General features: G+C 46.0%; 2 protein-coding genes, 1 non-coding gene and 2 pseudogenes across 3 annotated transcripts; 1 reads left to right on the forward strand and 4 right to left on the reverse strand.

The window, feature by feature from the left end:
- Positions 1-1821: 1821 nt before the first annotated feature.
- Positions 1822-7874, reverse strand: LOC136507590 (protein OS-9 homolog; annotated as a pseudogene).
- A 4270-nt stretch (positions 7875-12144) lies between these two features.
- LOC136507591 (uncharacterized) lies at positions 12145-15058 on the reverse strand (annotated as a pseudogene).
- Positions 14953-18157, reverse strand: LOC136508287 (protein OS-9 homolog). The gene is made up of 8 exons (XM_066502941.1): positions 17877-18157; positions 17426-17502; positions 16392-16592; positions 16203-16274; positions 15822-15937; positions 15659-15725; positions 15461-15567; positions 14953-15384 (listed from the first exon to the last, which is right to left on the reverse strand). The coding sequence occupies exons 1-8, from the start codon at positions 17959-17961 to the stop codon at positions 15225-15227; spliced, it is 885 nt and encodes a 294-aa protein (XP_066359038.1). The 5' UTR covers positions 17962-18157; the 3' UTR covers positions 14953-15224.
- Positions 18158-21329: 3172 nt separating this feature from the next.
- On the forward strand, positions 21330-21401 carry TRNAP-AGG (transfer RNA proline (anticodon AGG)). The gene has a single exon. It is a non-coding gene; the product is annotated as a tRNA-Pro (tRNA).
- Positions 21402-21601: 200 nt separating this feature from the next.
- Positions 21602-24235, reverse strand: LOC136508291 (suppressor protein SRP40-like). The gene is made up of 6 exons (XM_066502946.1): positions 23654-24235; positions 22777-23350; positions 22572-22672; positions 22403-22483; positions 22179-22306; positions 21602-22073 (listed from the first exon to the last, which is right to left on the reverse strand). Exons 1-6 carry the CDS (start codon positions 24194-24196, stop codon positions 21947-21949), a joined length of 1554 nt encoding a protein of 517 aa, XP_066359043.1. The 5' UTR covers positions 24197-24235; the 3' UTR covers positions 21602-21946.
- Between the last annotated feature and the right edge of the window lie 370 nt (positions 24236-24605).

The following is a 24605-nucleotide window of genomic DNA, read 5'->3' on the forward strand; positions in this document are numbered from 1 at the left end:
AAAGAAATGTCCTATAGTAGTTTTAGTAAAGTTAAAGTATCATAATTTCACCAAATTTATAGAAAGTATTCATTAATATTTATGCACCAAATGAATATACTATGAAACTATGGCCCCGTTCGTTTCGCTGAAAAAAAAGGTTAAGATATTGTTCCGACTGATTTGTTGCGAGAGAAAAACACTGTTCTGACTGAAAAACAGGCCGAAAAAGACGGATTATAAGAGAAGTGAATATGGGCTATATAACATGACAAAATGAGGTCTTGCTTGGATCAGTTAGAGCTATTTAGTAGATGGGGCTAAAGAGTAGCCCACAACTAGTTGGCTAACAACTATAATCAAAGACTTAGCTAATTCAACCTACAAATTAGCTCCATGTTTGGATTGACTATGTCTTGTAACAACTAGCTAACAATTGGCCATACATATCCAAACGAGTATTGACCAGTGCTATGTTGATTGATTTTATTTAATTTAATTAAACTTATAGTAACTTAGGGCCCATTTGGAACGAAGGAATCCAAAACACAGGAATAGGAAAAAACACAGAAATAAGGTATGATGAAAAGTGAAAAACTACGGGATTTCAAAACACAGGAACGGAAAATTTAGGCTGTTTGGAACACAGGAATTTATAACATAGGAATTGTAACATGTAAGGCAAATGGGGTCAGTAGAGAGCCAACGATGATTGTTTCCCTTGGATCGCAGTGGATGTTTTATTTCCTGTGTTTTGCACATCAGCTACTCCCTTTCCTGTGGAACGTAACTCGGCATTCCTCCAATCCAAACGCTCCAACGTGATTCCTTTCCTCTGGAATCTGTTCCCTCAAAATTCTCGTGGAAATCCTTCGTTCCAAATAGGGCCTTAACTTTGAATATACTCATAAAGTACCTTTTTTTAGATGGAGATAGAATCTAAGCATAATACGTACACATCTATGCACTGCTTCAATAGGTCCACTCCACCTACCAAGTGGACCAATCACAGGGGCTTAGTCTAGCTGTCGTCGAATTCCAGAACTCATCCTTGCACGGGTAAACTCAGGGCAAAGATAGAAACTCCCTCCATTTATAAGATATTCTGAATTTTCTATATACCTAACTTTTATTACGTGTCTAGATAAATATTAGTCATAACATCTTATAATTTGGAATAAAATGAGTAATTGATTTCTTTGATGAGGAGTGAGAACATATGCTGAGGAGGGAACCCCTATAGCTATAGAACGTTTTGGAAGACAACTTTGAACTGAAGTCGAGTACCAAATGTGTTTGCATTGAATTTATATGAGCCTTATGGACCAAAAGGCCATTGCTCATTTGCTCCACAAGGCTCATCAGCTCATGCTAGGCGGCAAGGCTATCCACCCAATGCCATGTCCCCATGATAAGCTGAAACGAACTCCTATAAAAGGCAACCGCAGCCGAAACAGGGGGTGTCTTCTCTTTTGCTGGACTAGTGCGACTTGTGCCGGTGCGGTTGTGACTAGAGTGCAAGAGGTCCCGGCGTCAGTGTATTCACGGTGAAGTTGAGCCCCGGAGTCCGAAGATCGGTGCGGGTGTGCGCAGAATGATAATTTTTTTTTCTAGAACCGAGAAACTAAATAAATGGTCAAAGTTGTATTTCAGAAAACTTGTATTATTTCCAAATATCACTTCTCACGAGGAGTTGGTGAATGTAAATGGTCAAAGTTGTATTTCAGAAAACTTGTATTAGTTCCAAATATCACTTCTCACGTGTTGGTGAATGTGTTCTTCAAGCACTGAAGCGCGTGATTCTTGGCTTTCTATGACATAGTAAAGCTGACAAAAAGAAAATTATCAAGAGCCAAGACATCCTAACATCAAATGAATTTATTTGGGCCTGAGTTGCCTGATCTGCAATAAAAGAACTCGGCCTTTCTGTTTTCTAAGCATTCAAGCGCCCCACGATTCCTGTGATTTGTTCGGCAAAGATGATGATAAAAAAAATTCAAGTCTACTACTTCGACAAAAATTGGTCGCACACCTACATTTCAAGAATGCTGCATTATTCTTGTCGTAGACATTTCAAGCAAATGTTACTATCTCAAACTTGTATCCTTTACTAATAGTAATACCTTTACTGATAGGAGCCTTTCTTTGGGCATGAGAAACCTTCTACCTTCGTAATCATCCTATGATCGTCTCAACCTGCTTTACAAGGAGCCTCTGCTGTAGGATCCATGGTATAGTTAATACAATAGTGTTGCTCAGTTGCCACTGCGCCTCCAAAACTGTGCTTTTTCTACATCAGACATGATTGTTGGAGGCACATCAAGTAGCATAAGCTGGAAAATCATGTAGCTCATCCTGATCGGGGATGATGGAAATCTGCGCTTCTTTTGGAAGCGAGTCATCCTCCCCACTGGATTCTGCTTTAGCAGACAACTCATTGCAGTGGATGGAGAGGGTTCGTTTTTCTTGCTGGAACAACCTGCAAGCAAAACAAAGGTAGTGAGCTTAGGTACTGCAAAGATAGAAATTACTACTAGGAGAGTGCTAGCACTTACGGGTTTTTGCAAAGCATCGGACTTTGAATTGTTACAACATATTTGCAGGAAGAGATTTCCTTGATTGAACTAATCAGTACAGTAGGCTCCGAGCAGACAAATCTAACCTGTAGAACAAAGGCGGGGTGTGCACAGTCAAATGCACTGACATGGTGATTATGTGCTTTACTTCGTAGATTTATGTTGTTTCTTTCTCACCTCTGTCTCCCGGGGAATATCTGTAAGATCACATACAGTCCCATTTGTATACAAGTGAACATGATACCTGAAACAAAGCAGGAACATAATATATTCATTCAAGACTGAGGAACATATATTATGTTGTTTCTCTTCCCACATTCAGGAGAGTTCAGTACACCACCTCTTAGGTATATCTTTCACGTGATGGTCATCGTCAGCTAACTCAGAGGTGCTATTTTCGTGGTATGCAGCAGTTGCGTCATCATCGAATTCTCCTAGAACAAATTCTTGGATAACCTTCAACCAAAGAAACACAGTTTACACAGCAATGCTGTAGCTCTAGCAACTTTTGATCGCATATGTGGTCATGTCAATAAAACTGAAGGTACGGTTACTATTATTCAAAGTAAAGGCAAAGTATATTCTTTTCTCCACATTGTAACTAAGTACAGAACTTGCTTCTCCATTTGAAGCTAGCAATTCTTGCACTGGAACATCCCGAGATTTGTTTGAGGTGATGGATAGACAGAAATCACAGAATAACAAAAATGTTAACTCTTACCTTATCGTCATCTACATGGACCTGTCTGATTTTCCCATGATAACAGAACTCATATGACCACCAACCTTCATGCTGTGCCAAGATAAATAATAATCAGTTTTTTTTAGGCATTGCTTACCAGGCTCACATGTAACATGACTAAAAATACACTGTGCATGTCCATGCATAAAGAAAGAATTGTATGCTCACCCTGTAGAAACACTGATCCTTGAGAACCTCAAGTAACTCATCTGGCTCCTTGGGCTTAATTCTCCTTTCACTTTCTATTATAACATTAGTTGCATTTTGTGGGAGCATTGACTTCATGGTTTTAGTTTCTTCAACTGGTAGAAAGCACTTATAACGTTTCCCCTCATGATTAGCCATTGGTACCGATTCCAGACCATTCTCCTGTTGAATACACCACAATCATCTCTAGTTAGGATAAAAGGGATTATGTTTGAAATATGACAAGCAGAAATCTCCAGAGCAAAATTGTAAAATGGAAATTCAAATGCATTTTTTTCCTGAAAGCGTGAAATCTATATCTATATCTCTTATAAAGCTAAACCCCACTACAAGTTTTGTCTCAACATGCAAGACATCCACATCATTTCCCACTACCTATCCACATCACCTCCCGCTAATAGCCATGTCATCCCACTAATTTTCAATCTCTTAATGCAAGTTGTTCACACCATCTCCACTAAGCACAATTTAATTTCAACATATAAGAAATATAGAGGCATCCATATATTACTATTTGTTTTGCCATTCCATCGTCTTATAATTCGATCCAATTCTGTTAGTTTTTTTATAGGATTCTTTCCTTGCCTTCTCTATAATTTTGGTAAGAATGGATATGAGAATATATAGGTTTAATTCATACATGCAAGAATTTTTTATTTCTAAGAAAGTTCCGCAGCAACGCGTGGGGTATCCTTCTAGTTGACACGATTTAGCATAAATAAACATGGTACGTTCGCATTGCCTGATTTATAGTCGATTGTCTTTCGCAGCCAATGACAACTGTGGTAAAGTCAAGAATAATTTATATTTATATATATAAGCATTCGCAAATTGCCGGTAAACTTTAAGTAGTTTCAATTACAGTTCACTAGAACTTAATACCCATACAACGAGTCGAGCAAACATAACCAGCAATGAAATTGAGTAAGAACAAAAGAAAGCTCTTGCTTTGTTACAAACAAGGATCGGAAGGACAAATCCGTTAGAAATCTTACTGGAAGGAATGGCGAATCAACAGGATGGAATTCGACGCGGTACCTTGGCTCACGTGAACTCCGCCCAAATGTCACACCTGACGATCAACACCCAGTTAAGCTCGCTTCCAGCGCATATCAGTGTTGAACAAAAAGGAAACCTAAGAGTGAGCAAGACTATCAAAGCAGTCCTCGATCCATATGCGCACTTAAAGGCAAAGACTTTTCAACCACACTACTACAGGCCGGCAGGCTGCTAGATCTGTGCAAGAATTTATACAGTATATGGGATACTAGCCACTAGGTTACCACCAACATGGACCTACAGCCTTTAGATTTTCGATTCGACAAGAGAAGCCATCAAGAGACATCGACAAAGCGGTGGATTCATTGGCTTTTGGGGCCGAAAATGCAGAGAGGGTGGTGGAATTCAATGGGGCCGGTGAGATCCAGCGCAGCCCCGCAGCGCTCACCTGAAGTGGTGAAGATCTGGTCAGTTTGCTACAGCGCTGGTGACCAGGATGAAGAACAGCACGGATACCCGGCTAGGCGAAGCCCATCAGAGACGGCAGGTGGGTCTTCGCACCTCGCTTCGAGACCCCTTCCGTGGCGACTTCACGTAGTGTCAGTGTATTCACGGTGAAGTTAAGCCCTGGAGTCCAAAGATCGGTGCGGGCATGCACAGAACCTAGAATGATCTGCAAAGTGCAAAGTTATTGTGTTTACAGGTTAGCATCAGCAGGCAATGTCAATATCAAGTCATTAATAACACCTCAAAAGAATACAATGCCATAGCTGATAGTTCAGTATACAAATGGAAGTTCAGACACATATATAGTGCAACAAAAGCAATGCGATAATCTAATCCTAGGAGAACAATGAAGGGGCAATCTAAAGCAGCATCTGTACCACAGCACCAGGTGTGATGTACTCATGTACACCAATGCTTAGTCCTAAATATAATGTATCCAAGAAGCTACATGGAAATGGACAGCAGACAGCAACAGCAAGCTGATAAAACCTTCTAATAACATGTGAGAAAGTGAAAGTCTCCACACATTGGAGTAAGTCCTGGATTTAGGATAGAGGCTAAATTCGGTCACACGCACTGGAAATTGTCTAAGAAGATTAAGACATGAAGACCCACATTGCAAAGCTTTAAACATAGAGTTGAAGATGAACAGTCAACTTGAACGTATGGTAGCTAGACCAGAAAAACTAATACGTAATAGCTCCCATCAGTCGATGTCACAGTAACATTGGCTTAGAGTATGCATCATTTGGAGGTACCAAGTTAGTATCAAATGCAGCCAGATTCCCAACCCGACCTATGAAGGTAATAATAAAGGAGCGTGTTAATCCGCGACGGGTCGCGCTCTAGGGGAGTACGCAACCCCGTCCTGTTCTTCTTCCTTGCCGTCTGCTCCAACCTCGTCTTCTTCCTATGCCCTGCCCACCCACCCCCGCCTTCCTCCCCCACCGCCTCGGCCAGCGGCACCCTCGCCGCCTAGCGCCCTGTCCACCACCACCCCACCACCCCGCCCTCCACTAAACTCAGTCGGAGGAGGAAGGCACGAGACCCTCGCCCCCGCCGCGAGCTCTTCCCAACCGGTTGTCTCCCACTCCAACCGCCGGCTCGGTGGCACCCCTGCCGCCTTGCTCGCCGCCCTCAACCCGCCACCACCACCGGGCCCCCTCCCCCTTCTAAGGCTGCCGGACATGGAGCCCCCTAAAACCCGAAACCCTAACTCCAGCGAGCTCGTCTCCGGCGACGGTGGCAGCGCTCATGGGCCGTGGGGGTGCGCGCTCCGCGTGACCCATCGCTTGATAGATTTTGTGAATAATAAAACAAAAAATATGCCCTTAAAACCATATCTAGTAGTTGCTTTCCTATGCAAAGAAGAAAAATCCTTGGTTCATTCAAGTCATGGATGAACATAGAAATACTGAGTAGTTTAGAACACATAACAACAGTCAATGTACATTTTTCCTATTGCTACACTTAGATTATGTGATGTGCATGTACATCATGAAACAGACACCTAGTACCTGATAGGCTAAAGGAGCTGAACAACATCCAAATCACGAATATGAACAATGCAAAACCTTTGTCCACATGAAAACATGGTAGACTAGAAAATGTCACAAAGATGTAGGTTATGCCTCTGCGCCATCTAGAGGCAACGGCAAATGCAGCCGGATCCCCAATGCATCCAGTTTATTAACATCAGTAACGACTGCAACCCCCAGGAACCAGAAGCAGAGACAGCAGCCGCATCCGGTACCCTCGCCAAGCTATCGACACGACGACCTAGCCCCCTCGCCTTACACGCCCTCGACACCCGCACCGAAACAGATCCGCCGCGCGAACTCTGCGCGCCGAGGGGGAGCCAGATCCGAACGGCCAAGAAAACCGAAAGGGTTGCGTTTTTCTTCAAAACGCGAGCAGCCGCGTAGCGTTGTAGGATCAGGCACCGGGAAAAGGAAGTAAGGATCCGGGGTACGGTGGAAGGGGAGGGGAACTCACCATGACGGAGATGGAGGCGGACCTGCGCCGCCGCCTATTCTCGAGCGTGTCGCCGGTGGGTGGTCTGTGGGCGTCTGGCGCTGGCTCTGACTGATCCCGCCCAGTTTACGTCTTCGATGTACAGTTTTACGTCTTCGGTGGTACCTTGCGTGTGTTGTAGGGATTCGGAGTCAAATATGAAAATTTAATTTTAAGTATTCAATATAATATAGATATTAAAATGTCCAAATTCATATACGAATTATCCAATGAAGGGTCGAGATGACGACTAGAGGGGGATGAATAGTCTTTTCTAAAACTTAATCGCGTCGGTTAACCGATACAAATGCGGAATTAAAACTATCGGTCTAGCCAAGACTATACCCCACTATATATGTTCACTAGCACCTTACAAAGATAACAATTATGCAACAAAGGACCACCACCAAGCCGTCTAGGAGGTGGCATTCCATCGCCCCGGCACCTTTGTTGCATAATTGTTATCTTTGTAAGGTGCTAGTGAACATATATAGTGGGGTATAGTCTTGGCTAGACCGATAGTTTTAATTCCGCATTTGTATCGGTTAACCGACGCGATTAAGTTTTAGAAAAGACTATTCATCCCCCTCTAGTCGTCATCTCGACCCTTCATTGGATAATTCGTATATGAATTTGGACATTTTAATATCTATATTATATTGAATACTTAAAATTAAATTTCCATATTTGACTCCGAATCCCTACAACACACGCAAGGTACCACCGAAGACGTAAAACTGTACATCGAAGACGTAAACTGGGCGGGAGCAGTCAGAGCCAGCGCCAGACGCCCACAGACCACCCACCGGCGACACGCTCGAGAATAGGCGGCGGCGCAGGTCCGCCTCCATCTCCGTCGTGGTGAGTTCCCCTCCCCTTCCACCGTACCCCGGATCCTTACTTCCTTTTCCCGGTGCCTGATCCTACAACGCTACGCGGCTGCTCGCGTTTTGAAGAAAAACGCAACCCTTTCTGTTTTCTTGGCCGTTCGGATCTGGCTCCCCCTCGGCGCGCAGAGTTCGCGCGGCGGATCTGTTTCGGTGCGGGTGTCGAGGGCGTGTAAGGCGAGGGGGCTAGGTCGTCGTGTCGATAGCTTGGCGAGGGTACCGGATGCGGCTGCTGTCTCTGCTTCTGGTTCCTGGGGGTTGCAGTCGTTACTGATGTTAATAAACTGGATGCATTGGGGATCCGGCTGCATTTGCCGTTGCCTCTAGATGGCGCAGAGGCATAACCTACATCTTTGTGACATTTTCTAGTCTACCATGTTTTCATGTGGACAAAGGTTTTGCATTGTTCATATTCGTGATTTGGATGTTGTTCAGCTCCTTTAGCCTATCAGGTACTAGGTGTCTGTTTCATGATGTACATGCACATCACATAATCTAAGTGCAGCAATAGGAAAAATGTACATTGACTGTTGTTATGTGTTCTAAACTACTCAATATTTCTATGTTCATCCATGACTTGAATGAACCAAGGATTTTTCTTCTTTGCATAGGAAAGCAACTACTAGACATGGTTTTAAGGGCATGTTTTTTGTTTTATTATTCACAAAATCTATCAAGCGATGGGTCACGCGGAGCGCGCACCCCCACGGCCCATGAGCGCTGCCACCGTCGCCGGAGACGAGCTCGCTGGAGTTAGGGTTTCGGGTTTTAGGGGGCTCCATGTCCGGCAGCCTTAGAAGGGGGAGGGGGCCCGGTGGTGGTGGCAGGTTGAGGGCGGCGAGCAAGGCGGCAGGGGTGCCACCGAGCCGGCGGTTGGAGTGGGAGACAACCGGTTGGGAAGAGCTCGCGGCGGGGGCGAGGGTCTCGTGCCTTCCTCCTCCGACTGAGTTTAGTGGAGCGCGGGGTGGTGGGGTGGTGGTGGACAGGGCGCTAGGCGGCGAGGGTGCCGCTGGCCGAGGCGGTGGGGGAGGAAGGCGGGGGTGGGTGGGCAGGGCCTAGGAAGAAGACGAGGTTGGAGCAGACGGCAAGGAAGAAGAACAGGACGGGGTTGCGTACTCCCCTAGAGCGCGACCCGTCGCGGATTAACACGCTCCTTTATTATTACCTTCATAGGTCGGGTTGGGAATCTGGCTGCATTTGATACTAACTTGGTACCTCCAAATGATGCATACTCTAAGCCAATGTTACTGTGACATCGACTGATGGGAGCTATTACGTATTAGTTTTTCTGGTCTAGCTACCATACGTTCAAGTTGACTGTTCATCTTCAACTCTATGTTTAAAGCTTTGCAATGTGGGTCTTCATGTCTTAATCTTCTTAGACAATTTCCAGTGCGTGTGACCGAATTTAGCCTCTATCCGAATTTAGCCTCTATCCTAAATCCAGGACTTACTCCAGTGCGTGTGACCGAATTTAGCCTCTATCCTAAATCGAGACATGAAGATCCACAATGCAAAGCTTTAAATATAGAGTTGAAGATGAACAGTCAGCTTGAACATATGCTAGCTAGACAGACGCCTAGACCCGAAAATCCAATACGTAACAGCTCCCATCAGTCAATGTCACAAGAACATAGGCTTAAGAGAACGCATCATTTGGAGGTAGTATAACTGCAGCCTGATTCCCAACCCAACCTATGAAGGTAATATAACATAAGCATGCCCTTAAAACAATGTCTACTGGTTAATTTCCTATGCAAAGCAGAGAACCCTACGTTGATTCAGGTTATGGATGAGCACAGAAATACTGAGAAGTGGAGTACACAAAACAATAGTCAACATACATTTTTCCTATTGTTGCATTTAGATTATGTGATGTGCTCATGTACATCATGAAACGAACACCTAGTACCTGAGAGGCTACACTCGTCAAAGGCTAATGCTAAGCAAGAAGATTGCACTCATAAGATAAACTTGTGATAGGTTAGATGCAGCCTGGTTCCAGGCTTAAAGAGCAGAACTGCATCCAAATGATGAATATGAACAAATGCAAACCCTTGTCACTATAAAAAATGGTAGACCAGAAATTGTCACAAAGATGTACGCTATGCCTCTGCGCCGTCTAGAGGCAACCGCAAACGCAGTCGGATCCCCAAATCCAGTTTATTAACATCAGTAACAACTGCAATCCCCGTGAAGTTGATTCCAAATACCCTATTTGCATACTAGCCCATCCACGCTGAATCCGGATCTTTGAGCAAACAACAGAAACTGAATAGAGGAAATTATTACACACCAAAAGAAATAGCTTTGCATATACTCTAGACAGTATTTTCCCTGCAACAAGCACCATTTCTTTTTCAACCCCAGCATCCCTCCCGCATCGCAGGTAAGCATACACCGGTGCATAAGAATAATACACCAGAACTGTTCGCCGCGGACTGGATCGGTATTACCATTCCCATCACTCCGTGGCAGACGACCCTCCCTTCATCCAACCCAGGAACCAAAAGCAGAGATGGCCACGGTATCCGCCGCCCCCGCAATCTATCGACACGACGACCTAGCGCCCTCGCCTTACACGCCATCGACACCCCCACACGGAACCGGATCCGCCGCGCGAACCCAGCGCGCCGGCGCCGACGGGTAGCCAGATCCGGTCGGCCAAGGAAACCGAAAGGGTTAGTTTTCTCTTCGAAACGCGAGCAGGCGCGTAGCGGTGCGGGATCAGGCGCCGGGAAAGTAAGTAAGGATCCTCGGTACGGTGGACGGGAGGGGAGGGGAGGGGAGCTCACCGCGCCGGGAATGGAGGGGACCTGCGCCGCCGCCGAGAGGAAGGACACCGAGGGTAATTCGATCCGTGTGGGGTGGCGTTTTTGCGGGGACGCCCTTTAAAGGCCGCCTATTCGCGAGCGAGTGGCCGGTGCTGGTCTGGGCGTCTGCCGCTGACTATGACCGGCTCCAGCAGAGTTTACGTATTGTAGGCCTAGTTTACGTCTTCGGTGGTCGTTTGGCCGTGTACCGTGTTGTATGCCTACGGCTACCGCTCTATCCTTGGTCCTAAAAAGAAATGTCCTATAGTAGTTTTAGTAAAGTTAAAGTATCATAATTTCACCAAATTTATAGAAAGTATTAATTAATATTTATGCACCAAATGAATATACTATGAAACTATGGTCCCGTTCGCTTCGCTGAAAAAACAAGCTAAGATATTGTTCCGACTGATTTGTTGTGAGAGAAAAAACACTGTTCCGGCTGAAAAAACAAGCCGAAAAAGACAAATTATATTACATGACAAAATGAGGGCTTGCTTGGATCAGTTAGAGCTATTTAGTAGATGGGGCTAAAGAGTAGCCCACGACTAGTTGGCTAACCACTATAATCGAAGACTTAGCTAATTCAACCTACAAATTAGCTCCATGTTTGGATTGACTGTCTTGTAACAACTAGCTAACAATTGGCCATACATATCCAAACGAGTATTGACCAGTGCTATGTTGATTGATTTTATTTAATTTAATTAAACTTATAGTAACTTAACTTTGAATATACTCATAAAGTACCTTTTTTTAGATGGAGAGAGAGTATAAGCATAATACGTACACATCTATTCACTGCTTCAATAGGTCCACTCCACCTACCAAGTGGACCAATCACAGGGGCTTGGTCTAACTGTCGTCGAATTCCAGAACTCATCCTTGCACGGGTAAACTCAGGGCAAAGATAGATACTCCCTCCATTTATAAGACATTCTGAATTTTCTATATACGTAACTTTTATTACGTGTCTAGATAAATATTAGTCAGAACATCTTATAATTTTAAATAAAATGAGTAATTGATTTCTTTGATGAGGAGTGAGAACATATGCTAAGGAGGGAACTCCTATAGCTATAGAACGTTTTGGAAGACAACTTTGAACTGAAGTCGAGTACCAAATGTGTTTGCATTGAATTTAGAGTTAAATGCATCATAGGCCCTTGAACTTATGTCGGGGTGCCACTTAGGTTCACAAACTCTCAAATCGTACTTTTTAACACCCTAATGTTGTTTAAGTATGCTATTTAGGTCCATAACTCATCGAAAGCAAGGTTTTGACCGATGTGGCGTGGACAGCGTGACGTTGACTGGGTCCAAGCGCACGTGAGTCGCGCGTAATGCATGCGCGCCGCCATTGATCCACCACCCGTGCGAAGCTACGGCGTGCATGCATGCGGCCAGCGGCTCATTAGCTGTCACTTGAATCCGTCGGCGCTGCCGTAATCTCTAGCCGCCACGTCGGGGATCGGATTCCATTCCTAGATCATCTTGTCAGATATGGCGGCCAGGGACATGGGTAGCATCCCGAGTGCCATTGGCTGCTGCGACGATGGTGTCGACACGGGGAGGAAGCTGTGGCCGTGGCCGCCGCCGGCCTAGTGGTTGAAGTACGCCGGCGGCCCGTGCACGTGCCCGACCAGCGTGCGGAGCTCGTCGATGGCCGCGGCGGACCCGGACCCGCCCATGGAGGCGGCGTTCACCAGGCTGAGCAGGGAGTACGTGGACGCGGCAAACGCGTAGTTGGCGTTCCTGGACAATGACTGCTCGTACGATGAGGATGACACTGCCGCGGCTCGAGCTGCAGCATCGTGAGCTCCACGCCGCGCACACTGTACTAGCAACTGCCTGCGTAGGTGCGTCCACGCCGCCCTGCCCGGACGCCGCCCCCACCGGCCATCGCCGAGGAGCCGTCTGGCGCCCCTGAACCCTCCTCGTGCGGGGACGCCCCTGCCGCAAAGGAGTCGCGTGGGAGAAGCGGTCGCCGCCTCTGTCGGAGCAGAGGGAGATGACATTGGGGGTGGACAGCGGCACGAGGCCGTAGACGACGCCGTCGTATCGGCGTCCGACAACCGCTCCTCCCCGGCGGCGCCACCTGCAGCATTGCGAGCTCCACGACGAGACCTACCGCGCCACCTGACGCGCGTGGCAGCGCTGCAGCCACAGCCGGCCTCTGGGGTGGCTGTGCCCTGCTCGTCCTGCGCGGCAGCAGAGCCCGTGCCCGCATCCTACCAGTGGTGGCGCTCGCGGCCGGCAGATCCTGCGCATGCCGGCAACCGGTGGTAGCCCGCATGCCCCTTCCTGACTTCTTCTGTTCTTCTCCCCTCGCTCACCGTTCGGGCTCAGGCTGCAGCCGCGACGCATACTGCCGCCGGCCACGTGCGAGCTCACGAGCGAGGGCCTCGCCCGACTGGCCGCCGCCGCGCAGGCCACCACTGCCGGCGAGCACGTGGGAGGCGCGAGCGTTGACCCGTAGATCCACCCGATGCGCTGCCCCCACTCCGTCTTGTCCTCGTAGAAGCACGAGATGACGCTGATGGCCTCCGCGACGGCCTTCGCGACGGTGGCCGTGTCAAGCGGCTCACGGGGCACGGCCACGACGCAGGCGGGATTCCATGAACGTTGCCAAGCTACCGAACCACCGCGGGAGAAGCGCGGACGACTCAATGTCATCGAGCTGCTGGATGGTGTCGTCCTCGATCAGCCCGTTGTGTCGATCAGCCCGTCTGACTCCGCCGGCTCCGCGCCCAGCACAGGCTCTGAAGTCGAAGGCGCAAGCATACCCTGCTCCATGGCCGGTCGCCGGCGCGAGCTCCTCTCCGGTGACTTCCTCCGGCGGCGCTTCGTCCCCTCTTCCATGGCCGGCGGCTGCGTAGGGAGTACGTGGACGCGGTGAACGCGTAGTTGGCGTTCCTGGACGACAACTGCTCGTACGACGACGACGACACTGCCGCGGTTCCCATTCCAGCCTGCTGATGCTGATTGCCGATCGCCGCGGCGGCAGAGCTCGCCGTGGACAGCTGGTGGGAAACGTTGCAGTACGGCTTCGTGGGGAGCTGCTGCTGTCGTGGCGCCGCCGCCGCCGTGCTATCGCTGTGTGCCGCCGCGGCGTCATTGTTCCTGCAGATGGCCGTCGCGTGCGGCGACGTGCACTCGCCGTGGAGAAGGTGCATCATCTTGGACAGGGTCATGGGAGGCGTGGGCGTCGACGACGACGACGACGCCTGCTTGTTATCTTACTGCTGTGTCGCCGTGCCGCCGCGGGAGGGCGTCGAGCGCGCCGAGGCGGGATGATGCCCGTGGCCGTCATCGATCCCTGTGTGCTTGTACACGCGGCAGAGGGATATTTCTTGATGCAGTAGCTAGCTAGGAACCAGCTAGATAGCTAGCCAGGCCAGGCTCGAATCGGAAAGCCAGAAAGGAGATGCTACGAGACGATGGCTTGGACCCAGTCAACGCCACGCTATCCATACCACGTCGGCCAAAATTTTGCTTCCGATGAGTTATGGACCTAAGTGGCATACTTAAACAACATTAGGGTGCCAGAAGTACGATTTGAAAGTTTGTGGATCTAAGTGATACCCCGACACATTTTCAAGGGCCTACGATGCATTTAACTCTTGAATTTATATGAGCCTTATGGACCAAAAGGCCATTGCTCCACAAGGCTCATCAGCTCATGCTAGGCGGCAAGGCTATCCACCCAATGCCATGCAGGGGGTGTCTTTTCTTTTGCTGGACTAGTGTGACTTGTGCCGGTGCGGTTGTGACTAGAGCGCAAGAGGTCCCGGCGTCAGTGTATTCACGGTGAAGTTGAGCCCCGGAGTCCGAAGATCGGTGCAGGTGTGCGCAGAATGATAATTTTTTTTTCTAGAACCGAGAAACTAAATAAATGGTCAAAGTTGTATTTCAGAAAACTTGTATTATTTCCAAATATCACTTCTCACGTGTTGGTGAATGTGTTCTTCAAGCACTGAAGTGCGTGATTCTTGGCTTTCTATGACATAGTAAAGCTGACAAAAAGAAAATTATCAAGAGCCAAGACATCCTAACAACAAATGAATTTATTTGGGCCTGAGTTGCCTGATCTGCAATAAAAAGAACTCGGCCTTTCTGTTTTCTAAGCATTCAAGCGCCCCACGATTCCTGTGATTTGTTCGGCAAAGATGATAAAAAAAATTCTACTACTTCGACAAAAATTGGTCGCACACCTACATTTCAAGAATGCTGCATTATTCTTGTCGTAGACATTTCAAGCAAATGTTACTATCTCAAACTTGTTTCCTTTACTAATAGTAATACCTTTACTGATAGGAGCCTTTCTTTGGGCATGAGAAACCTTCTACCTTCGTAATCATCCTATGATCGTCTCAACCTGCTTTACAAGGAGCCTCTGCTGTAGGATCCATGGTATAGTTAATACAATAGTGTTGCTCAGTTGCCACTGCGCCTCCAAAACTGTGCTTTTTCTACATCAGACATGATTGTTGGAGGCACATCAAGTAGCATAAGCTGGAAAATCATGTAGCTCATCCTGATCGGGGATGATGGAAATCTGCGCTTCTTTTGGAAGCGAGTCATCCTCCCCACTGGATTCTGCTTTAGCAGACAACTCATTGCAGTGGATGGAGAGGGTTCGTTTTTCTTGCTGGAACAACCTGCAAGCAAAACAAAGGTAGTGAGCTTAGGTACTGCAAAGATAGAAATTACTACTAGGAGAGTGCTAGCACTTACGGGTTTTTGCAAAGCATCGGACTTTGAATTGTTACAACATATTTGCAGGAAGAGATTTCCTTGATTGAACTAATCAGTACAGTAGGCTCCGAGCAGACAAATCTAACCTGTAGAACAAAGGCGGGGTGTGCACAGTCAAATGCACTGACATGGTGATTATGTGCTTTACTTCGTAGATTTATGTTGTTTCTTTCTCACCTCTGTCTCCCGGGGAATATCTGTGAGATCACATACAGTCCCATTTGTATACAAGTGAACATGATACCTGAAACAAAGCAGGAACATAATATATTCATTCAAGACTGAGGAACATATATTATGTTGTTTCTCTTCCCACATTCAGGAGAGTTCAGTACACCACCTCTTAGATATATCTTTCACGTGATGGTCATCGTCAGCTAACTCAGAGGTGCTATTTTCGTGGTATGCAGCAGTTGCGTCATCATCGAATTCTCCTAGAACAAATTCTTGGATAACCTTCAACCAAAGAAACACAGTTTACACAGCAATGCTGTAGCTCTAGCAACTTTTGATCGCATATGTGGTCATGTCAATAAAACTGAAGGTACGGTTACTATTATTCAAAGTAAAGGCAAAGTATATTCTTTTCTCCACATTGTAACTAAGTACAGAACTTGCTTCTCCATTTGAAGCTAGCAATTCTTGCACTGGAACATCCCGAGATTTGTTTGAGGTGATGGATAGACAGAAATCACAGAATAACAAAAATGTTAACTCTTACCTTATCGTCATCTACATGGACCTGTCTGATTTTCCCATGATAACAGAACTCATATGACCACCAACCTTCATGCTGTGCCAAGATAAATAATAATCAGTTTTTTTTAGGCATTGCTTACCAGGCTCACATGTAACATGACTAAAAATACACTGTGCATGTCCATGCATAAAGAAAGAATTGTATGCTCACCCTGTAGAAACACTGATCCTTGAGAACCTCAAGTAACTCATCTGGCTCCTTGGGCTTAATTCTCCTTTCACTTTCTATTATAACATTAGTTGCATTTTGTGGGAGCATTGACTTCATGGTTTTAGTTTCTTCAACTGGTAGAAAGCACTTATAACGTTTCCCCTCATGATTAGCCATTGGTACCGATTCCAGACCATTCTCCTGTTGAATACACCACAATCATCTCTAGTTAGGATAAAAGGGATTATGTTTGAAATATGACAAGCAGAAATCTCCAGAGCAAAATTGTAAAATGGAAATTCAAATGCATTTTTTTCCTGAAAGCGTGAAATCTATATCTATATCTCTTATAAAGCTAAACCCCACTACAAGTTTTGTCTCAACATGCAAGACATCCACATCATTTCCCACTACCTATCCACATCACCTCCCGCTAATAGCCATGTCATCCCACTAATTTTCAATCTCTTAATGCAAGTTGTTCACACCATCTCCACTAAGCACAATTTAATTTCAACATATAAGAAATATAGAGGCATCCATATATTACTATTTGTTTTGCCATTCCATCGTCTTATAATTCGATCCAATTCTGTTAGTTTTTTTATAGGATTCTTTCCTTGCCTTCTCTATAATTTTGGTAAGAATGGATATGAGAATATATAGGTTTAATTCATACATGCAAGAATTTTTTATTTCTAAGAAAGTTCCGCAGCAACGCGCGGGGTATCCTTCTAGTTGACACGATTTAGCATAAATAAACATGGTACGTTCGCATTGCCTGATTTATAGTCGATTGTCTTTCGCAGCCAATGACAACTGTGGTAAAGTCAAGAATAATTTATATTTATATATATAAGCATTCGCAAATTGCCGGTAAACTTTAAGTAGTTTCAATTACAGTTCACTAGAACTTAATACCCATACAACCAGTCGAGCAAACATAACCAGCAATGAAATTGAGTAAGAACAAAAGAAAGCTCTTGCTTTGTTACAAACAAGGATCGGAAGGACAAATCCGTTAGAAATCTTACTGGAAGGAATGGAGAATCAACAGGATGGAATTCGACGCGGTACCTTGGCTCACGTGAACTCCGCCCAAATGTCACACCTGACGATCAACACCCAGTTAAGCTCGCTTCCAGCGCATATCAGTGTTGAACAAAAAGGAAACCTAAGAGTGAGAAAGACTATCAAAGCAGTCCTCGATCCATATGCGCACTTAAAGGCAAAGACTTTTCAACCACACTACTACAGGCCGGCAGGCTGCTAGATCTGTGCAAGAATTTATACAGTATATGGATACTAGCCACTAGGTTACCACCAACATGGACCTACAGCCTTTAGATTTTCGATTCGACAAGAGAAGCCATCAAGAGACATCGACAAAGCGGTGGATTCATTGGCTTTTGGGGCCGAAAATGCAGAGAGGGTGGTGGAATTCAATGGGGCCGGTGAGATCCAGCGCAGCCCCGCAGCGCTCACCTGAAGTGGTGAAGATCTGGTCGTTTGCTACAGCGCCGGTGACCAGGATGAAGAACAGCACGGATACCCGGCTAGCGAAGCCCATCAGAGACGGCAGGTGGGTCTTCGCACCTCGCTTCGAGACCCCTTCCGTGGCGACTTCACGTAGTGTCAGTGTATTCACGGTGAAGTTAAGCCCTGGAGTCCAAAGATCGGTGCGGGCATGCACAGAACCTAGAATGATCTGCAAAGTGCAAAGTTATTGTGTTTACAGGTTAGCATCAGCAGGCAATTTCAATATTAAGTCATTAATAACACCTCAAAAGAATACAATGCCATAGCTGATAGTTCAGTATACAAATGGAAGTTCAGACACATAAATAGTGCAACAAAAGCAATGCGATAATCTAATCCTAAGAGAACAATGAAGGGGCAATCTAAAGCAGCATCTGTACCACAGCACCAGGTGTGATGTACTCATGTACACCAATGCTTAGTCCTAAATATAATGTATCCAAGAAGCTACATGGAAATGGACAGCAGACAGCAACAGCAAGCTGATAAAACCTTCTAATAACATGTGAGAAAGTGAAAGTCTCCACACATTGGAGTAAGTCCTGGATTTAGGATAGAGGCTAAATTCGGTCACACGCACTGGAAATTGTCTAAGAAGATTAAGACATGAAGACCCACATTGCAAAGCTTTAAACATAGAGTTGAAGATGAACAGTCAACTTGAACGTATGGTAGCTAGACCAGAAAAACTAATACGTAATAGCTCCCATCAGTCGATGTCACAGTAACATTGGCTTAGAGTATGCATCATTTGGAGGTACCAAGTTAGTATCAAATGCAGCCAGATTCCCAACCCGACCTATGAAGGTAATAATAAAGGAGCATGTTAATCCGCGACGGGTCGCGCTCTAGGGGAGTACGCGACCCCGTCCTGTTCTTCTTTCTTGCCGTCTGCTCCAACCTCGTCATCTTCCTAGGCCCTGCCCACCCACCCCCGCCTTCCTCCCCCACCGCCTCGGCCAGCGGCACCCTCGCCGCCTAGCGCCCTGTCCACCACCACCCCACCACCCCGCCCTCCACTAAACTCAGTCGGAGGAGGAAGGCACGACACCCTCGCCCCCGCCGCGAGCTCTTCCCAACCGGTTGTCTCCCACTCCAACCGCCGGCTCGGTGGCACCCCTGCCGCCTTGCTCGCCGCCCTCAACCCGCCACCACCACCGGGCCCCCTCCCCCTTCTAAGGCTGCCGGACATGGAGCCCCCTAAAACCTGAAACCCTAACTCCAGCGAGCTCGTCTCCGGCGACGGTGGCGGCGCTCATGGGCCGTGGGGGTGCGCGCTCCGCGTGACCCATCGCTTGATAGATTTTGTGAATAATAAAACAAAAAACATGCCCTTAAAACCATGTCTAGTAGTTGCTTTCCTATGCAAAGAAGAAAATCCTTGGTTCATTCAAGTCATGGATGAACATAGAAATACTGAGTAGTTTAGAACACATAACAACAGTCAATGTACATTTTTCCTATTGCTGCACTTAGATTATGTGATGTGCATGTACATCATGAAACGGACACCTAGTACCTGATAGGCTAAAGGAGCTGAACAACATCCAAATCACGAATATGAACAATGCAAAACCTTTGTCCACATGAAAACATGGTAGACTAGAAAATGTCACAAAGATGTAGGTTATGCCTCTACGCCATCTAGAGGCAACGGCAAATGCAGCCGGATCCCCAATGCATCCAGTTTATTAACATCAGTAACGACTGCAACCCCCAGGAACCAGAAGCAGAGACAGCAGCCGCATCCGGTACCCTCGCCAAGCTATCGACACGACGACCTAGCCCCCTCGCCTTACACGCCCTCGACACCCGCACCGAAACAGATCCGCCGCGCGAACTCTGCGCGCCGGGCGCCGAGGGGGAGCCAGATCCGAACGGCCAAGAAAACCGAAAGGGTTGCGTTTTTCTTCAAAACGCGAGCAGCCGCGTAGCGTTGTAGGACCAGGCACCGGGAAAAGGAAGTAAGGATCCGGGGTACGGTGGAAGGGGAGGGGAACTCACCACGACGGAGATGGAGGCGGACCTGCGCCGCCGCCTATTCTCGAGCGTGTCGCCGGTGGGTGGTCTGTGGGCGTCTGGCGCTGGCTCTGACTGCTCTCGCCCAGTTTACGTCTTCGATGTACAGTTTTACGTCTTCGGTGGTACCTTGCGTGTGTTGTAGGGATTCGGAGTCAAATATGGAAATTTAATTTTAAGTATTCAATATAATATAGATATTAAAATGTCCAAATTCGTATACGAATTATCCAAGCAGGATCTTAACTCTTTAAGGATGGACGGATATCAAAAAATATTCATCGCATTTTCATCTCTAGTTGTAGGAGTATTTTTTTTTAACCGGGGGAAGTTGCAGGAGTATATGTTTATGACTTCGCTCCCTTTGTCCTAAAAAGAAATACCTTATAATTTTAGTAAAATCAAACTATTATAAGTTTAACTTAATTTATAGATGTATTAGTATTTATACATCAAATAGGTATATTACATGGTAAAATAAATTTACTAATTTGATAATTTTTCTATAAATTTAGTCTACCTTACAACCATTTAACTTTACTAAATCTATAAGATATTCTTTCTAGAGGAAGAGAGTTACACCTTTGTGCGCGGCTTCGGCGTTGCGCAGGTAGACTCATGTCAACGATAGAAAATCGATTTCTTTGATGAGGAATGAAGACATATGCTGAGGAGGGAACTCCTATAGCTATCGAACGTTTTGAAGATAACCTATGGTTGGATTAGCTAACACTAGTTAATAGTTGAGGCTAAAAGTTAGCTCAGATTACCTGAGATTGACTAATCAGTTGGCTAATAACTACTCTCTCCGTTCTGAAATATAGTGCGGTATGACTTCTAAATTTTATACTAAAATATAGTGCATTCTATGTGGTTCCCATGTTTATATTTGCCAAAGTTTATTGAAAAGGAAATTGTATTTTAAGAAGAAAAAAACTGTTTAATTGGGACAATCACATGTGCCATTTGAGTATTCCCTTAAATTATCTTAAAATTTTTAGAGTGCATTATATTATAAGACAGGAGTAGTTGTAGAATCCAAGACATCTAAACAAGACCTTAAACCGAAGTCGAGTACCAATATGTTTGCATTGAATTTACGAGTCTTATGGATCAAAAGTCATTTGCTTCTCCACAGGGCTCACCAGCTCAAGGCTATTCATCCAATGTCATGCACCCCCCCCCCCCCCCCCCCCCCCCCCCCACACCCCCATGTTCAACTCAAACGAACTCCAATAAAAGGCACCCAAACCCATAGCGGAACACTGTGGTCTTTCTTTTGCTCGATTAGTGTAACATGGTGCGAGTGCGATCGTGTTTAGTTCCAGCGATTAATTTTACATATTATAAATTATGTTGTTAAACCAGATTAGCATCAAAGGGCATTTGGTCTAGTGGTATGATTCTCGCTTAGGGTGCGAGAGGTCCCGAGTTCAATTCTCGGAATGCCCCATGTTTTTCATAGTTTTTTAAGCTTTTTTTTTAATTTAATTTCCCCATTACCTGCAATAGGTATTTCATGGTTACCCTTCCAACATTGAGCTCTATGAACGGATGAAAACGAGAATTGCCCCCATACTATTTTTTTAATTTTTTTATTTCCCTTTCCAACCTTGAGCTCTATGAACGGATGAACAAACAACTTACAAAAACTTATTCTGCTCTTTATTATATAATATATGAAAAAAGGCACGTCCAGTATCTACAACAAACCATCCTTTTTCTCAAACAACTAAAAACAGAACACGCATTGTGGGATAACAATAACATCCGTACCTCTAATCACAGGTTCAGTAAAAGATCTTCAACATCTCTACCCACAATTCTACATGTAGATATCCATTTCTATACATTTGCAGGCAGACCCTTATAACCCTTATTGCATCCTTTAGAACTCAAGTGTACACATCATCATGGTGACTCATCATGCCTTATTTCCAGCCATAGATGCCAATGGCAACGACACAAACTCACACCATCATGTTTCCGGAGTCCTATCAAGCATTTCCTTGGACGGCCTTGTAGCATTTGAGGCTGCAGAGGGGGAGGTTCAGTTTGGAATGCCTGTACTTGTAATCGTTCGTGCAGGACGGCCCAGCGCATTTCTCCCGTAGAGGAGAGTAGCTGCTCGTTGCCACAAAGAGAGTAGTAGATGAGATGCCCTAAAGTCGTGGCTTTAGCACAATTTTGGGGGACAAGCATGCAAAGGATTAAGGATGTGAGGATGACCTGTGAGGCTTGGAGTCGAAGATGCTGGGGAGGCCTACTGCATGTGGAAATGAAATAACGGTTCCGGTGGGCCCCATGACCCAGCGGACCGAGTTTGCAGCGATGTTTTGTGCTCTGGTAGCTCGCTCCTGTATTAAGAAAATGATTTGCTCAGCAAGGTGGTACTGCTAGTATTATAGAACACCAATGGGCACAACAGAGCAAAACCAAATGATGCATCGAACCTTCTCTTCTCGCTCCTTTTGCTTCCTCTCTTCTTTCTTCTTGTCAGAGTCCATGCCCAATATTTTCCTTATAGCTTCTGACTGCAGAGATCAAACATAGTTGATGACTCCTGGAAACCGAAACATGTCAAATATTGATTGAAAAGGTGAGAAAAGATTTCTCTCCTACCTCACTTTCTTTAGTGGCTTTTTCCACTTGCATCCTGCGTCGCTGAGCAGCTTCTGCCTTCTTTGCAAGCATTTCCTCTTCAGAAAGCTTGTCCTTCTTGCCTGGTGCAACAGAAATATGTTTCAAATGCATTTAGCAGAAGAACCAAGTTTGATGTTCTAATCAAATTGAACTGCACAAAACGACGGCAAAGGATAGTATGTACTTCTCGAACGAGCTGGAGGTAGACCATCAGGGAACTCAACAGTACTGCTGCTGCTTCCATCCATCCATGATTGAAGGGCACGGCGACGTGTTGTGAGAGGTTCACTTCTGACATTGACAGGTGATTCAATCGCTGTTTTTTGTTCGGTGCCTTCGACGTCAGGCTCACTGTCTGAGGTTGGTTCTTCTTCAGTATTATCATCATCAGCTGATTCTCTAGATCTTTTCTTGCCAGTTCGGGAAGTAACAAAATCATTATCAGCCTCATACACCTTGCTCCTATTTTTCCCTTTCTTTGAGGCACTCTTCTTAGAGCTATTACCTTTGCTCTTAGGCTCACCAGTACCATCCCAATCTTCAGGAGTTCCAAGATTGCTTGTATCATAGTCCTCATCAAACTCATTGTCCACAGATTTCTTAGCAAGCCTCCTACTCTTCCGGACAGGATCTGAAGAAGGTTCTCTCTGAACTTTGCCTGCTTGCTCCTGCGCCATTGTTTCTTCAATTGACCTCTCTTTTCGGGCTTTCTTGTCTCGTGAAGAGGTTGACCTGTCAGAATCTTTTGCGCCTTCAGTCTACAAGCAGTTCACCCTTTCGAGTCAGTTGCCAATTGTGTATAGCATCTTGAAGTAAACAAAATGAGATACTTGCAAAGGACACATATTCTTGCTATAAGCCTAGAATATTGAGGCAAATATCTGCAAGTCTGTCTTTGTGTTATCAAAATCAGCTAGTTTTCCATTTCATTATCTAAAAATAAAGGTAGTTTTCCATTTGATTTCAAAAGGTGGCTAGTCTTCTCCCAGAACTAAATTATGTGGCGATTTGGTGCAAATGAAAGTACAATACAAGATGAAAACACAATTCAAAGCACTCACAAGATGGCCATGCTTTTGCTGGTGCCTCGAATCTACAGGCCGTGGAGGCTTCGTAGGCGGCGTATCAGGGTTCGGTTTCGGTAACACGTTACGAATCTTGAGCTTCACCTTCCCCAGCTTCTCACCGGCCGTCGACGAACCGCGGTTCCCCTCAGGGGCATGCGCACCATGGCTGCTGTTACCCTCGCTCTTCCTGGAGCCACCGGCCGCGGCCTCGGACCGGAGCCGGATGCTGCCCTTGGTCGCGCGCTCCGGCGACGGAGCTTCGAGGATGAACTCACGCCCACGGTTGCCCCCGTCGGGGCCGGTGGCGTTCTCGTCCGAAGTCAACAGCAGCCTCCTCGGCCCGCTCCTGGACGACGCCGACGGTGACGGAGGGGAGGCGTTGCCCCGCCGCTCCGCGGCAGGGCCGCCCTCCGGCCTCGGCCGCCTCGCTGCGCTGCTCCGCCGCCTCTTCATGTGTGCCGCGTCGAATCCGGAGCCCTCGCCCGCGCCTTCCATCTGACCGGAATCTGGACGCGAGGGGAAAGGGGGAGGCACCATGAGCTCGTTGGCCACCAAATTCGTCAGAGGAAAATACTGCAGAGCGTGTATTCCCTCCGTACCAATAAAATGTTTTCGTTTTGACCGCGACGCGAGTTTTTTCACCCTCTCCGTCACATTAAATTTTTCACATAAATATAGATAAAAAAATAAATAATTACGCAGTTTGATTGTAAATTACGAAATTAATTTTTTAAGCCTAGTTAGATCATGATTGGACAATAATTGTCAAATACAAACGAAAGTGCTACAGTACCAAATACTGATTTCTAACCTCAATCTAAACAAGGCCGCGGTTGCATAATGACTACTTATTTTTACAAAGGTATTTATCAAAAAGTGATATATGTAATTTTTTATGGGAGTATTTTTCAAGACAAATCTATACATATGATTTTTATATTTTCAA

The sequence above is a fragment of the Miscanthus floridulus genome, chromosome 15, assembly GCF_019320115.1.
Source record: "Miscanthus floridulus cultivar M001 chromosome 15, ASM1932011v1, whole genome shotgun sequence".
NCBI classification, from domain to species: Eukaryota; Viridiplantae; Streptophyta; class Magnoliopsida; order Poales; family Poaceae; genus Miscanthus; species Miscanthus floridulus.

Bases quoted from the DNA above. Each gene is read 5' to 3' on its own strand.
- LOC136508287 (XM_066502941.1), bottom strand. From the start codon at position 17,961: ATGGGCTTCGCTAGCCGGGTATCCGTGCTGTTCTTCATCCTGGTCACC. The intron at 15,938-16,202 runs GTAAGAGTTAAC...CTTTGGTTGAAG, and splicing joins TCCATGTAGATGACGATAAG to GTTATCCAAGAATTTGTTCT. The intron at 15,726-15,821 runs GTGGTGTACTGA...GCTTTGTTTCAG, and splicing joins GTGAAAGATATATCTAAGAG to GTATCATGTTCACTTGTATA.
- LOC136508291 (XM_066502946.1), bottom strand. From the start codon at position 24,196: ATGGTGCCTCCCCCTTTCCCCTCGCGTCCAGATTCCGGTCAGATGGAA. The intron at 22,484-22,571 runs GTAGGAGAGAAA...TGATCTCTGCAG, and splicing joins AAGCCACTAAAGAAAGTGAG to TCAGAAGCTATAAGGAAAAT. The intron at 22,307-22,402 runs GTTCGATGCATC...TTCTTAATACAG, and splicing joins AAAAGGAGCGAGAAGAGAAG to GAGCGAGCTACCAGAGCACA.